Source organism: Heteronotia binoei, chromosome 1 (assembly GCF_032191835.1).
Source record: "Heteronotia binoei isolate CCM8104 ecotype False Entrance Well chromosome 1, APGP_CSIRO_Hbin_v1, whole genome shotgun sequence".
In the NCBI taxonomy this organism is placed as follows: domain Eukaryota; kingdom Metazoa; phylum Chordata; class Lepidosauria; order Squamata; family Gekkonidae; genus Heteronotia; species Heteronotia binoei.
In genome coordinates, this window is record NC_083223.1 from 25631936 (window position 1) to 25647506 (window position 15571).

Here is a 15571-nt window from a genome sequence, read left to right on the forward strand (position 1 = left end):
CTGAAGTTGACCCCAACCCAAATCCCCCCTTATAGAATGCTGTGATCTCACAGGAGCTGGAGCAGCCCAGTTCCTCTGTTGACTCTCAATTTCCCTCAGATTCCCTTTGATGATACTCAAGAGCCCTCATCAGATCTAGAGTCTACACATATGAACATATGAAGCTGCCTTATACTGAATCACACCCTGGGTCCATCAAAGTCAGTATTGTCTTCTCAGGCTGGCAGCGGCTCTCCAGGGTCTCAAGCTGAGGTTTTTCACACCTATTTGCCTGGACCCTTTTTACACAATGTTTATCAGGTTGTTGCAGGGAGATTTTCACTTTGTTTCATATTTTTTTAAAAAGAATGCATAAGTATTATTTTCTGCATACCCGGGGAGTCCACCCAGCATGCAAAACCCAATGTTTTGTTGGTGTCACCTTGCCCTGTACAACTGCCATAACATTAGACCATCAGCACTGGTATTAGAAGGAGCAATGACCCACTACCCACCAGGTTAGCATACAGTACAAAATTTTCAGTGCGTTGTTGACCTGCTGGATCAAATAGCAGTAGATTTCAAGAAGCCCTGACCTGGATAGCCCAGACTAGCCTGATCTTGTTCGATCTCAGAAGCAAAGCAGGGTTGGCCCTGGTCAGTAGTTGGTTAGGAGACCACAAAGGAATACTACCACAATGGAATGCTACACAGGAATGCTACACAGAGGCACTACCTTTGAACCTCTCTGGCCTTGAAAACCCTACAGGGTCACCATAAGTTGGCTGTGACTTGAGGGCAAAAACAACAAAAAAGCCAAGATATGAGAGGAGCCCAACTCTTGTGCTTTGGAGTGATATTCACTAAAGGAGACAGAGGCATTTCAGGAAGAACCTTTCACGTTCCCTTCCTGGCTGTGTCTTAATGAATTAGCCTAGTTTCAACCAATGCAGGAAGTACAGTTCCATCAAAATTCTCTGGCTGCTTCTAAACCTCTGGCTGCCAGAAGCCAGGTGGATGGATTGTTGTTCAGGCCCTCAACAACAGCAACTGTGTACCCCTGCTGGAGAAAAGGGGAAAAGGCTAGATGGGCCATTGATCTGACACTTGCTGAAGCCAAATTTTTTAAATGCATACTGAAAGCAGTTCTGCTTCAGCACCATGTTCAATATCTGTCTGCAAAATTTCAGCTGTGAACAAATAACCAGATAATTAAAATATCTCACAAATAATAGTGAAGATGAGATAAGAAATGATCAAGCAAAACTCAAAACAACAGCAATGCTCTCCAACCATTAAGCGCCATTTCAGGAAGGAGGACATTCAATGATGAATAAATGATGCTAGCAACACTGAATCTAGTTTTGCACTGTCTGCTGGGATAGTAGGATATTAAAAGTGTATTTCATTTGAACGTCAAATTCCCCATCCATCAATTCTGCACAGATGAATAACCCATAAAATTTCTGCAATCCAAACACTGCAGTTGTTGTGAGTCTTTTATCAGGAAGTGGCACACACGGGAGCTCATAATTAGGAATAAATATACGTGATAATTTTAGGGAAGAAGAAGAATTTATTATTATTTATACCCCCTTTTCTCTACCATAAGGAATCTCAAGGCAGTTTACAGTTGCCTTCCCTTCCTCTCCCCACACATCGCTTGTGTGGTAGGTGGGTCTGAGAGAGTTCTGAGTGAACTGTGACTGGCCAAGCTTCATGTGTAGCAGTGAAGAATCAAACCCTGTTCTCCAGATTAGAGTCCACTGCTCTTAACTACTACATCACACTGGCATAAATCTGTGCATAGTTTATGCTTGGATTACTAGAAACTATTTGCTGCTGTTTGCCCTTTCAGTAAAGCATTGCAAAGAAGCCTTTGAGTCCCATCAACACCTTTGCCTGCCATTACCATCATGAAGTTATTATTCTAGCATCTCACTTCCATTTTTTTGTCATTGAGTCACAGCTGACTTATGGTGACTCTGTGGGGTTTTCAAGACAAGAGGTGGTTTGCCATTGTCTGCCTCTCCATCATGACCCTGGTATTCCTTGGTGGTCGCCCATTCAAATACTAAAGAGGGACAGCCCTGCTTAGTTCCCAAGATCTGATGAGATCGGGTTAGCCTGGGCTACCCAGGACAGGGCCCCTCCAATATGTGTGTGTGTTTAAAGTGTTGTCAAGTAACAGCTGACTTACGGCAACCCCAGCAAGGGGGCTTTCAAGGCTAGTGAGAAGCAGAGATGGTTTGCCATTGCCTTCTTCTGCAGAGTGTTCCTTGGTGGTCTCTCTTCCAAGTACTGGACCTTGCTATAGTTTCTGAGAGCTGATGATTTCATTTTCTTGTTTAAAGAGCCATTATTTGGTCCCATATTGAACTATATTTGGCTCTAGAACCATAGACTGTATTTATCGCCTACAACAGCAGTTCTCAATTTTTTTGAAGTGGGGCTAACTTATAAACTTACTATACCCACTTGCAAAACAGTTGACATGGAGTAAGTCTATAAGAGAGCCAGTGTAGTGTAGGCGTTAGAGTGTTGGACCAGGATCGGGGAGATTCAGGTTCAAAGCTTTGCTCTGATATGGAAGTTTACTTTGAGCCAGTCCCACACTCCCAGCCGAACCTACCTCACAGGATTGTTGTGAGAATAAAATGGAGAGAACAGTGTAAGCCACTTTGGGTTCCCAACTTTAGCTTCTCATCGGGGAGAAAAGTGTGGTAGAAATTAAACAAATACAATTAATAATTCATTTTTCATTTTTTGTATTTAGTGTATATAGCATTACGAATCTATTGGCTGCATTTCAATGCCATTTTGCACATTCTGCAGAGGAAAACCCAAATTTCCCTTTGAGCATCCACAGGGAATGCTCCTGTTCCTTCCTCCAGCCCTTCTGACCCACCTATGAGACAGTCACAGCTCACTGTTGAGTCTCCAGACCCATAGTTTGGAACCCGCTGGTTTAGAGCTTCTCAGTATCCTTTAGCACATAATGCCCTCCCACATCACCTGCAGAGGCTGTGGCAGTGGTATTGTTGCTACAGTTCTGACTGAGTGAGTGGACAGCCATGGTGGCAAATAAAGACTCTAGAAAATGGAAGAAGCTTTGGCTAGCACAGCACCCCATGATGACTATGTTGAGTCTTCTTCTTTTGCCAGTTCAGTCTTCCTGGTTTTTTCCTTCCCTCCCAGAAAAGGAGAGCTAGTCTTGCATGTGTTTTTGGCATCAAGATTGTTTTATTTAGGAATATAGAAAAGTAATAATCTGTCAATCCAACAAAAACATTTTTGTGGGGTCCCACTGACACAGAACCCCAAGGTGGTTTCCCCACCCAGCATCAAGGATGTTCAGGCAACTACATTGTCATCACTGTTGTCTAGGAAGGTTTGTATATCAGGATGTCCACTACATCTTCTCCATCATGTTTTATCTTCTGCCCCTTTCCCACCAAGCTCAGAGTGATATGCAATTCTCCCTTCCCCTGTTTTATCCTCACAATGATCCTATGAGATGTTTTGTAGCTGACAGAGAGAGGCTGGTCCAAAGTCAACCAAAAGAGATTCATAGCCAAATGGGTGCTTGAACTCAAGTCTCTAGTCCTAGTCTGACACCCTAAACCATGCCATGCTGGTTCTATCTATTAAAGAGGCATCATTTTCCATTTGCTTCTATGGAAATACCTTCTACCCTGTTACTACATCACCAGCCACTTTATAGAGTCCACATCTCTTTGAATCCCTAGTTAAGTGTCCAGGTTCTTCATGAGCAGTATTTAAGAGACTTTCCCACACAGAACACTCTATCTTGCCTTTACCAGAAACCAGCCTTTCTCAAGAATAAATTGGATCCCCCTGCCCAAACCACCAACCCCACTTCCTATGGAATTTTGGTCTGCTTGAAACCTGAAGAGCATATAGTCCATGTACTAGGATCAAGTGTTTCATCCTAGAAAAAAGGTAAGTATGATGTAGCCTCAATTCAGTTGCCACAGAAGTGGAGCTAAACAGCAGCAAAACTTCTGCAATGGGTACAGGCTTCAAAGATAAAACAGGTGCATGTTTAATATTTATATAGCATTATCAATCTATATAATCAGGCAGGTAAATTTCACTCCAAGAATATTTGTTTTAATGAGACACAACATAATTTTAAAAATTGAACATCTGGCATGCCCTAGCTGAGCTATAATTAATAATACATTTAATGACCCTTGCTGATCAATTTGACCAAACACTGTAACTAATTAGCAAAGGTGTGAAAATATGGGTTGTCATTTCTCCTGGTGTTATTCTGTTCCTGATGTAAAACCAGGAACTTTCCTTCAGCACTGGCAAATGCTTAATTTGAGAGGAGTGGCAGTGTCCCTTGATATAGTTTCAGCAGTAAATAATTGATCAACATGTGGGTGTATTTTCAAACCACGGGTTTTGTGTATGCCTAAGCAGTTATTGCACAGAGATCCTTATCATGCACATAGTCTCTCCTCCACACAAGAACTTGGCAATGTGTAAGGAAAACACACACACACTGTACAAACTACACTTTACCTTATATGCGGGCTTGAGCCACCCCATTGCCATAAAGAGATCTTACACCGATTCCATGCACACAGTTGCATGCATCAGAACTCCAGCGCCTGTTTCTCAGCGGCGCATCAAACCAATGGATTGGGCTGATCTCCAAAGCACTGAGAATAGTGCTTGTGCCCATTGAGGAATTGAAGCCGAGGAGAAGCTGACGACTGCTGGCGCTCCCTCTGGGCATGGGAGAGAATTCTCCATCCTTAGACTGAAGTGAGTCTCTCGCCCCAGGGGGTGTCTAAATAAACCGGAGTGGGGTGGGGTGGAGGAAGGGAATGGCTGAGACTGCGGAGGGATAAATGGAGCCACCTGACCCTACTCCAGAGAGCGATGTGGGCGATTTGGGTGGGCTATTCCCCTGCGGTAACCCGCTCTGGCGCAGACCCAGAGACCTTGGGGGGTTCCAGCTGGCCGGGCAAGGGGCTGAGAGCGTCGCCGCAGCCTGCCCTCCGCCCGCGCCGCTGTCCAAGGTGCTGATCTGCCCGCGCCCCGCCGCCCTCGCTCGCTCGCTCGCTCACCTGCCAGAGCCGCGGCTCCGAGGAGGCTGAGCAGCGCCACGGAAGGCATCCTGAGCCTGGCTTCGCTGCTCGCGAGGGCTGAAGCTGCTTCGCCGCCGCAGCTCCGCGCTATTTAAAGGAGGGGGAGCGAGGAGGCGGAGGGGGGGACACGCCAGAGCCAGGCGGGGGCAGGAGTCTGCGTCATCGGCGAGCCCCCAGGGAAAGAAAGAGGATCGGGGCGGAAAGTCCCCGGCAGATGCCGAAGACATTCTCCAGCAGCAGCAGCCCCTGAGCACAGCCCTCGTCAGCCACGGTCCTTGGCCATCACTACCCTCCCTTTCCCCAAAATTAGCCCTTAACACCACTGCAGCAAGAACAGGCTACATGATTTGGGATTTGTCGTTTACCTTGAAGCTTCTCGCTTCTTTAAATCCTCCCCTACCCTTTTTGATAGGGATTCCCCTTCCCCCTTTCCTCCCTAACACCAGAATACAAGCCCCTTCTCTCCCTACCCCCAACTCCGTGTTTGTAAAGGTGGGGTGCAGGTAGAAACAAACTGCACTGAGCGTGCCCAGCAAGGGTCCCCCAAGGTTAGGAAACTCCAGATCTGCCTGCAAAACAAGGGTCTTCTCTCCTCCGGGTTCATTCATGGATCCCAGCTCCGGCGCTCCCACTCCACCCGCCCCTCTCTCTGTGGAGATATTTGTGCCAAACGAGCCCCATCTGCGGCAGCGTTTTGTCACCTCTGCTGATTTTCTCCGACGAGCCAACAGACACACAACTCCACCGGGAGGTCTTTCAGCCAAAACCGACGCCGCCTTAATAGCCTCTCATTTAAGCATTTGTTACAATGGAGCAGAAATGGAACAGACCCCAGAGAGAGGCGGACACACTATACACAAGGTTCTCTTCTATTCATCGCAGTGCGATTATTCCTGGGGAGAATGAAATGACCAGCGAAATCTTCTCTTCAGGTTAAGAGTCCTGTCCTATCCTTCCCAAGTCCAAATATTGTCTAGAAATAAGAACAAACTCTTTGTGTCTCTCTGTTAACAGTCTACTGTGTTTAACTGAGGCCAGCTGTAGCACAGCAAAGGCCCAGTGGGGTGTTCCCAAAGCAGAGCAGTATCCAGAAATGCACAGGAGAAGTAATCACAGTTTCCAGCTATGAGGTTACACTGGGCTGGGGGCGAATCATTCTTATATTTGTTTTTACTATTTGTATGTGATTTTCTGTCTCTCTTTATTTTATTCACTTCACTTATGCTAGCCTTTCTTCCCAAAGGAGATTCAAAGAGGCTTACATTGATTCCCCCCTTCTCCATTTTATCCTCAAAACTCTGTGAGGTAGGTTAGACTGAGAGCAAATGACTGGCACCACAATCACCCAATAAGCTTCCATGGCAGAGTGGGGATTCAAAATTGGGACTCCCAGATGTTAGACTAACAATCTAACCAGTACAACGCACTGTCTCTGGACTCAGTTACTATTGTTTCAATCACAGCATGAGGCACACAAAAAATTAAGGGCAAAGGTATGGTAAAAAATAAATAATATGCATGCTTACTTAGAAGCAAGTCCAATTATGTTGAATGGGTTTTACGTCTAGATAAAGCAGCATAGGACTGCAGCCTAAGACAAGACAAAAATCTCATGGTTTTAACATTTTTAAATAGAAATGTTTAAATAGAAAAGTTGTGGTGGAAGGAATTACATTTGTGGAAATGCTCTCATCTACATGAGCATTGATGACCCAGGGATTCTGTATTATCTTGTTACATTGCAGCTTTATATGTTATGATCTTTTGCATTTTTCCCCACACTGTAACCTACCCTGACTATAAAAAGTAAAAGGAAAAAATACTATCAACTAACTTGTATTACAATGGCAAATCTTCCAGTTGGTTCTACAACCCTGAAACTATTGCATTGTTTTTTTAATGTCCCATCTGTCTATTGTATTGACAGAAAAAGAAGACTTTAGATTTATACCCCACCCTTCTCTCTGAATCAGAGCAGCTTACAATCTCCTATATCTTCTCCCCCCACAACAGACACCCTGTGAGGTGGGTGGGGCTGAGAGGGCTCTCACAGCAGCCGCCCTTTCAAGAACAACCCCTGCAATAGCTATGGCTAACTCAAGGCCATTCCAGCAGCTGCAAGTGGAGGAGTGGGGAATCAAACCTGGTTTTCCCAGGTAAGAGTCCACACACTTAACTGCTACACCAAGCTACACCAAACCGCTACACCAAACTTACTCCATGTAATCCACCTTGAGTCCAGGTGAGAAATGTAGACTATATATAACATAAATAAAACCAATCTAGTTATCCTCAAGACAAATAATCCGTTTGGAATATTATTTCTGTTGCAACTCATATACCTCTGGGTTCATTAGACTTTTGTCATAATGGGCTTCTGGTGGGGGAAACAACAGGCCAAGCCTCCCCCAAGATTTATGAGGATGAGCGGCATACCCAATTGAGCTCCTGCTTGATCTTACTTTGGGAACTAATAGATCATTGAATTAAAATGGAAGAGAATGGCTTGGATCCACCAGAGGAATATCTGTGGTAAAATAGAGAAGTGTTTTGGTCAATTCCTGCCCCCCCCCACACACACACACTTCTGCTGCAGACTGTTGACTCTCTCCCTAGTTCCTTTCCCCCTGGGGCAGCATTTCAGGGGTATCTGGACTGCAGCAGGAGGAGGGATGGGAGGGGGAGGACTCCAGGCTCAAGGTATGGAAATTGCTGCTCTCTGCTAGATCTAAGCCTATGTGGATAACACCATTATTTGCATTTTTAAAAGGCAAAGCACTGTTGCCAAAGCACAAAAGCAATGTTCCAACAATATTTGAATGAGTCAATTGATGACCCCTTGGAGAAAGCTACTGATGCAAAGTGGTGTCGGTTTATTACAGTGTGTGAATTATGCCACTGAGAGAAATTGGTAAAACGATTCCTAGCACATGGAAGAATTAACTCGAACTTACAATGGCCTTCACAGAATAGCCTTGGAGCAAGATAAGTGAAAACATCATTTCTCCACTCTTGAATGTAGTTGTTGAAGCAAAAAAACAAAAACAAAAAACCCCAACTCTCACACTGCAGGTTGCTTAATAACAAGAACTCCTCCAACAATATTGTCACAGCACAGATTTAGCCCAGCAGAGGAATCAAGTTCTTTCAAGCAGACTTTCATTCTGCCCCACCAAATCCACACAGATGATTCAGTTCTGCAGGAACCTGGAAGCCTTTTTTTACCATTGATGCATGAAAGAGTACTTTCAACATACTCAAGAACAGAACAAGAAAGAACAGACAACATCTTCACAATATACCATCACACAATCTACCACAATGTACCATCACACAATCCACCAACCCTCCAACTCACCAATGGACAGGATACTTACCACCACATATCATCAAAACAATGCTACAAAAAAAAAACAGGAGAGAGAGAGAGAGACTTCACGTAGACCCCTTCTTATGGTTTCAATGCCACGCTGGATCTCTACATACCTTTAATGAATGCTATGGTTTTCAGCATGTTTTATTGTAAGTTTTTTTTAAAAAATAAAATCATTTATTTATTTAAAAAATAAAATCATTGTGTTTGTGTTTTGCCATAGAGTCCAAACTGGCATGATCAACAAACAACATTGTACAGCAGAATCTCAATCAGGCTGAAGTGAAGGCCATAGACAGTCTCAGGAACAATCCAGATATTATAATTTAAGAGGCAGACAAAAGTGGAGCCATTATCATGAATAGATCAGTCTACATACAGGAGGCTCAAAGACAACTCTCAAATACAACTGGACTCAGATCCCACATAGGAATACAAAAAAATAAATAAACAAGATAAAGGAATTACCCTTGCACGTTCAGGAACAAATCCAGGACATTGCACAATTAAGGAAACAACTGCCCATCAATCTTCAATTTTTACATATTTCCTCACTATGTTTCCCTCCTGAATTAAGCCCAAAGAAATGGTAACCATATAAACAAAGCTTGTTAGTCCTGCTTGGTCCTTTAATTTGTTAAAAGTCTTCATTATGTTGTATGCTAATTTACAACTCACCCTCTATCTATATACATGGACTGGTAATTTCCATTTCATTGTATCTGAAGATGTATATGTGCACACAAAAGCTTATACCTTGGATAAGACTTTGTTAGTCTTAAAGGTGCCACTGGATTCAAACTTTGTTCTGCTTCTGACCAACATGGCTACCCACCTGAAAACATCATCAACAGGCTAACTAGATTCCAGTTACCAGATAAGCATGCTACTGACATGACTTCTGGCTACCTGTAGTAGATAGCAAATCCAAAGTGAGAAACACAGTAAGAAATGAACAACACAAAAAATAAGTTGGTGTTGTTTATCTCTAGCTGAGGTAAACAACATATTCCTTTTCCATTTTTATGGGACTATATGGTTCTTAAATAGCTCCATGGAAGAGAAAAGCAGATTGTTGTGACTTATCCTACACATTCACAAAAACCAACAGACCACTCACAGAAGAGATGCCATGGCCCCCACAGCTTAGAAGTTGACCACTTTGTGTTTCTGAATGCTGTTGATATCTACAAAAAGGCTCATGATGGATATCTTTTCTATGGGGACAGATAGTTTCATGGTCTTACTCAGATGCTATACCATATCACCATTTGTCACCATACTCTGAAAGCAAGGGGTCTCTCTTCCTCTGTATATTCATTTGCAGCCCGATCACAAGATCTGCTGCACCATCTTGTATGACCTTTGAATGGTTAATATCGTATCAACAAAACAAGTTATATTGCAAGCAAATAGATCCGTGCATGTTTTTAGAATGGGCTTGGTAGTATCTATTCTACTCATATAACTTGAGAGCTTGAGGCCAAAGCACAGTCTAACCCCGTATGGTCCTGTCAGCTTATAAAAATATGTTGTTAGAATAGCCAGTGATGGAACATAGAAGAACATACAAAGAGCCTGGCTGGATCAGACTTTGTGGTCCATCTACTCTAGCATCCTTTTCCACCCAGTGGTCAACCAGCTGCCTTTGGGGGCCAATAAACAGGGTGCAGAGACTTAGTCCTGATATTGCCTCCTAACACTGGGTTTCAGAGGTTTGCTGCCTCTGAATATAATGTTTCCGTAACCCATCATTCCCTATCCCTCTCCTCCATGAATCTGTCCTACCCCCTTTTAAAGCCACCTGTGCTCATGGTCAGCAGCACTGAATTCCACTATATAATTAGTACTTCCTTTCATTCACACCACAACAGTAAAGAGAGTGAGAGAGAGACAGACAGACCACAACTTTGGAATTAACAGAATTAGAAATGGAATTTCCACACTGTATTCGTAACCAGTGTTCCCTCTAAGCTGAGTTAGCATGAGCTAGCGCACAGATTTTTAGCCTCCAGCTCACACATTTTTGTCTTAGCCCAGGAAAAACGGACCCAGAGCAAACTAATTCATGCAGTAGCTCACAACTTTAATACTAGCAGCTCACAAAGTAGAATTTTTGCTCACAAGACTCTGCAGCTTAGAGGGAACATTGTTCTTAACCTGTTTGATCCTGAAAAATGTCCCTGTTCCTCACATGTCCTGACAGCTCCTCAGCTATGCCCTTGCTCTAGGCAACAAATATAACATCTTTGTTATAAAGATGCTTATGCATGATTTACAAAAGAGAAAAATATCCACACTGAAATCTAAGTCAGAAATAGTTCCCCCACAGATGACATTTGAAAATGGTTCTGTTTCTGGTGGGCTCTCCTTCTTTGGAGGTTTTTAAACAGAGGCTGGATGGCCATCTGACAGCAATGTGGCTCCTGTGAATTGGGGGAAGGTATTTGTGAGTTTCCTGCATTGTGCAGGGGGTTGGACTAGATGACCCTGGAGGTCCCTTCCAACTCTATGAGTCTATATTTCTCATGGCGTTTTATAAAAACTGATTTATTTTTATGACAGCGTGATGGTGGCTTGGTCTGATTAGAAACATTGTCCTCACATCTGGAGTTGTAACTCCTGGAATCAATCACTGCAAATTTCCCCATTTGCACTCTGGAAACGACAGACCAGGTTATCTGTTTGAAAAAGACAACAAAAACAGATCATAGCCTGTGATGGAAATTGAACTCTGCAAATTTCTTGTTCTGCTGAGCCAGAATGGGCTGACCTGGTGGTTCTTAGATAACACCACAGCTGCAGAGAGGAATCAAGAGCTGGGAACCTACTCCCAGTTAGCCACAGTCCATCCAATTTCATGAGTTGCACCTGTGAGAAAAGGCCAAAACTAGCTGCAGATAGTTCATCCTGGTCAGACCACCTCTTAGATCATTAGCCCAGTAACTAGCATTACATCACCACCCAAGGATCCTATTGGTCTTTCAGGCCTGAGACCACATTGGACCTTTGGCCATAAAGAAGTTAATTTCTAGCTCATTGTTAGCCTGATGGTGACTGTCTGAGACTTCACTATTCAGTCACTGTCTTGCTCACTGAAGCCATCTTAAAAGCTTGCTTGCTGCAGGCCAAACAGCTTGCTGGCCTATGCTGACTCTGGAAAGAGATGCTTTGGATTATTGAGAGTCTTCAGCTGAGAATGGGAACACCTGGTAATTAGGAACCAATGTATTACTGTCTAGTTAGTCCCTAATGTGCAGCTTTCTTCTTGTATGCCTCACAGTTTTTTTTTCTTTTTGAAATATTCTTGTGCCCTATTTAATAAATAAATATATTTTAATTTACTTTTGTGGTTGTCTTCAACTGGCTTCAGTATAAGTCCAGCATCTTAGACTGGGTGACCACTTACCAAGACAATTGCTTTTGTGAGAAAAGGCCTGCATGGTTAACAAACAAAGTAATGGAAGCTGTAAAAGGTAAGAAGGACTCCTTTAAGCGGTGGAAAACCAGTGCAAGTGAGATTAGTAAAAGGGAACACAGGCTGTGGCAAATCAAATGCAAGACTGTGATCAGGCAGGGGACTATGAGGAGCATATTGGAAAAAAACAAAGACCAACAATAAAAATTTCTTCAAGTATATTAGAAGCAGGAAACCAGTCAGGGAGGCAGTGGGGCCCTTGGATGACCAAGGAGTAAAAGGATGGGAAATGGCTGAGAAGCTGAATGAATTTTTTGCCTCCATCTTCACTGTGGAAGATGAGCACTTTTTGCCCACCCCAGAACCACTAATTTTGGAAGGGGTGTTGAAAGACCTGAGTCAGATTGAGGTGACAAAAGAGGAGGTCCTACAACTGATGGACGTATTAAAAACTAATAAGTCACCGGGTCCGGATGGCATACATCCGAGAGCTCTGAAAGAACTCAAAGTTGAACTTGTGGAACTTCTAACAAAAATCTGTAATCTTTCATTGAAATCTGCCTCCATTCCTGAGGACTGGAAGGTAGCAAATGTCACTCCCATCTTTAAAAAGGGTTCCAGAGGAGATCCGGGAAATTACAGGCCAGTCAGTCTGACTTCAATACTGGGGAAGTTGGTAGAAAGCATTATCAAAGAGAGAATGAGTAGGCACATTGATGAACACGGGTTATTGAGGAAGACTCAGCATGGGTTCTGTAAGGGAAGATCTTGCCTCACTAACCTGTTACATTTCTTTGAGGGGGTGAACAAACATGTGGACAAAGGAGACCCGATAGATGTTGTTTACCTTGACTTCCAGAAAGCTTTTGATAAAGTTCCTCATCAAAGGCTCCTTAGAAAGCTTGAGAGTCATGGAGTAAAAGGACAGGTCCTCTTGTGGATCAAAAACTGGCTGAGTAATAGGAAGCAGAGAGTGAGTATAAATGGGCAGTCTTCGCAGTGGAGGACGGTAAGCAGTGGGGTGCCGCAGGGCTCGGTACTGGGTCCCATGCTCTTTAACTTGTTCATAAATGATTTAAAGTTGGGAGTGAGCAGTGAAGTGGCCAAGTTTGCGGATGACACTAAATTGTTCAGGGTGGTGAGAACCAGAGAGGTTTGTGAGGAACTACAAAGGGATCTGTTGAGGCTGGGTGAGTGGGCGTCAACGTGGCAGATGCGGTCCAATGTGGCCAAGTGCAAAGTAATGCACATTGGGGCCAAGAATCCCAGCTACAAATACAAGTTGATGGGGTGTGAACTGGCAGAGACTGACCAAGAGAGAGATCTTGGGGTCGTGGTAGATAACTCACTGAAAATGTCAAGACAGTGTGCGTTTGCAATAAAAAAGGCCAACGCCATGCTGGGAATTATTAGGAAGGGAATTGAAAACAAATCAGCCAGTATCATAATGCCCCTGTATAAATCGATGGTGCGGTCTCATTTGGAGTACTGTGTGCAGTTCTGGTCGCCGCACCTTAAAAGGATATTATAGCATTGGAGAAAGTCCAGAAAAGGGCAACTAGAATGATTAAAGGGCTGGAACACTTTCCCTATGAAGAAAGGTTGAAACGCTTGGGACTCTTCAGCTTGGAGAAACGTCGACTGCGGGGTGACATGATAGAGGTTTACAAGATAATGCATGGAATGGAGAAAGTAGAGAAAGAAGTACTTTTCTCCCTTTCTCACAATACAAGAACTCGTGGGCATTCGATGAAATTGCTGAGCAGACAGGTTAAAACGGATAAAAGGAAGTACTTCTTCACCCAAAGGGTGATTAACATGTGGAATTCACTGCCACAGGAAGTGGTGCCACAGGAGGTGGTGGCGGCTACAAGCATAGCCACCTTCAAGAGAGGTTTAGATAAAAATATGGAGCAGAGGTCCATCAGTGGCTATTAGCCACAGTGTGTATATATATTGCCACTGTGTGACACAGAGTGTTGGACTGGATGGGCCATTGGCCTGATCTAACATGGCTTCTCTTATGTTCTTATGTTCTTGTTCTGCAAGCCTACCTTGCAGGGCTGACTTTCTTGTTTAGTTCTGGGAGAGTTGGAAGCTTGCCTTTTGGCTTCTAATAGTTGGGACAGTCTAAAGAGCTGGTGGCAGCTACCAGACTGGTGTGTGTGGAATCACACCCCAAGGTTTTGTAATTTTATGTCCCTTAAAACAAAGATCCTTGTCCCTGGCCTGGCCTTGGGGCGTCTTTGACACGCAGCAATAAATTGTGGTTTAAATTTAACACAGGTTCAGAAATAATCTGAAAGAAGGCACTGTTTTGCAATAACTGCTTAAAGCAGGGGCAGGTACTTTTTGAAGGGTGAAACTTGCTCCCCAGGCAGAAGTGACGGCTGCTTACACTACAAGAAAATGAGAATCCTTTAGAGAACTACTGTCCTTTTTATTCCCGAGTGTTAGAGAATCATCCATGTGTGCCTCTCTTTGTTGAGCAAAGCATTGCAAATTTAGACAAGACTCCAGATGAGGCTCTAACAGCCCTTGGGGTAGCTCCTAGCAGTTTTCCCACTGATACAAGAGGAAGGACATGCCCCTTTGGATCCCTGTGCTGAGGATCTGGGACCCCTGTGGACAAAAGACCATGTGAGGCAAAGCCACAGCAAGCAGAACTGGAAGAGACTGCTCCTCCTCCCTTGTGCACCAATGGAAATGCTTCTAGGAACCAACCTCTTAGTTTACAGAAAACTCCTGCACAGATATAAATCGTGAGAACTGACAAAATTAAAGATTAGCAGGAGGCTGAAATGGAGGACATCCTTAGTACTGAGGGAGAGGTATGTGAAGACAACAGGTACAGCTCCACCATTAGGCAGGGTACCAAAAAGGAGAGGGGGGGTCTTCTCTACTGGCTTAAAGGGATGCTTAAAAGCATCCATTTTCTCCAGGGGAACGGATCTCTGTCATCTGGAGATGAGTTGTAATTCGAGGGGATCCGCAAGTCCCACCTGGAGTCTGGCATCCCTAGCTAAGAGGTTCAAAGTCATCCAGCAACTTTCCATGGTGGAGTGGGGATATGAAATGGGGTCTCCCAGATTCAAGTCAGGAACTGACCACAACTCTACACTGACTCTTATGAGCAGGGCTGAAGCTGCTTGTCTAAGAAACGGGGGCAAATCTATAGAAAGAAAGATAAACCATACCACTCTTTTCCTGCTTCCGATACTTGGGCAGAGATGACAGGTAGCAGTGATTTATCCATTAATGCCCAGTTCCCTTTTCGTAGTCTCAGTAAGCTGAGCTAGCCAGACTGTCTTAATAATTCACATATTTAAATATTTATAGAGCTTCATTTCTAAATAAGGCTATGGCCCAATAAAGAATGTTACTTTGGAGGGTGCTAAGCTGTGCTAGAAGATTCATGGAGGCTAATTTCAGCCATGTAAATTAAAGACCTCTGTATGCACATCGTAATATAATATCTCCACAGAAGCTATTAGCAGCTTAGTAAATAAGCATTTTTTAAAAATGAAGTTTTTCCTGACATTTATTTGCTCTTTGCTCTGTACTGAAGCTCCGCGCTGTGTTTCTCTCTGCCGCCTCTCATATTTATTCATAATAAAAAGTCATAGAAAGGCTTTGGCAAAACCCCTGCATTCTAAAGAGGAGCGCATAGCAATT

At 43.7% G+C, this 15571-nt stretch overlaps 1 protein-coding gene across 2 annotated transcripts in view; it reads right to left on the reverse strand.

The window, feature by feature from the left end:
• Positions 1 to 5135, reverse strand: part of CHGB (chromogranin B) — a 29612-nt gene extending 24477 nt beyond the window's left edge. For both annotated transcript variants that reach the window (XM_060232725.1, XM_060232733.1), the window contains exon 1: positions 5085 to 5135. In XM_060232725.1, the coding sequence (XP_060088708.1) occupies positions 5085 to 5133 (49 nt within the window). In that variant the 5' untranslated portion in view covers positions 5134 to 5135. The remainder of the gene's footprint in view (positions 1 to 5084) is intronic.
• Positions 5136 to 15571: the final 10436 nt, after the last annotated feature.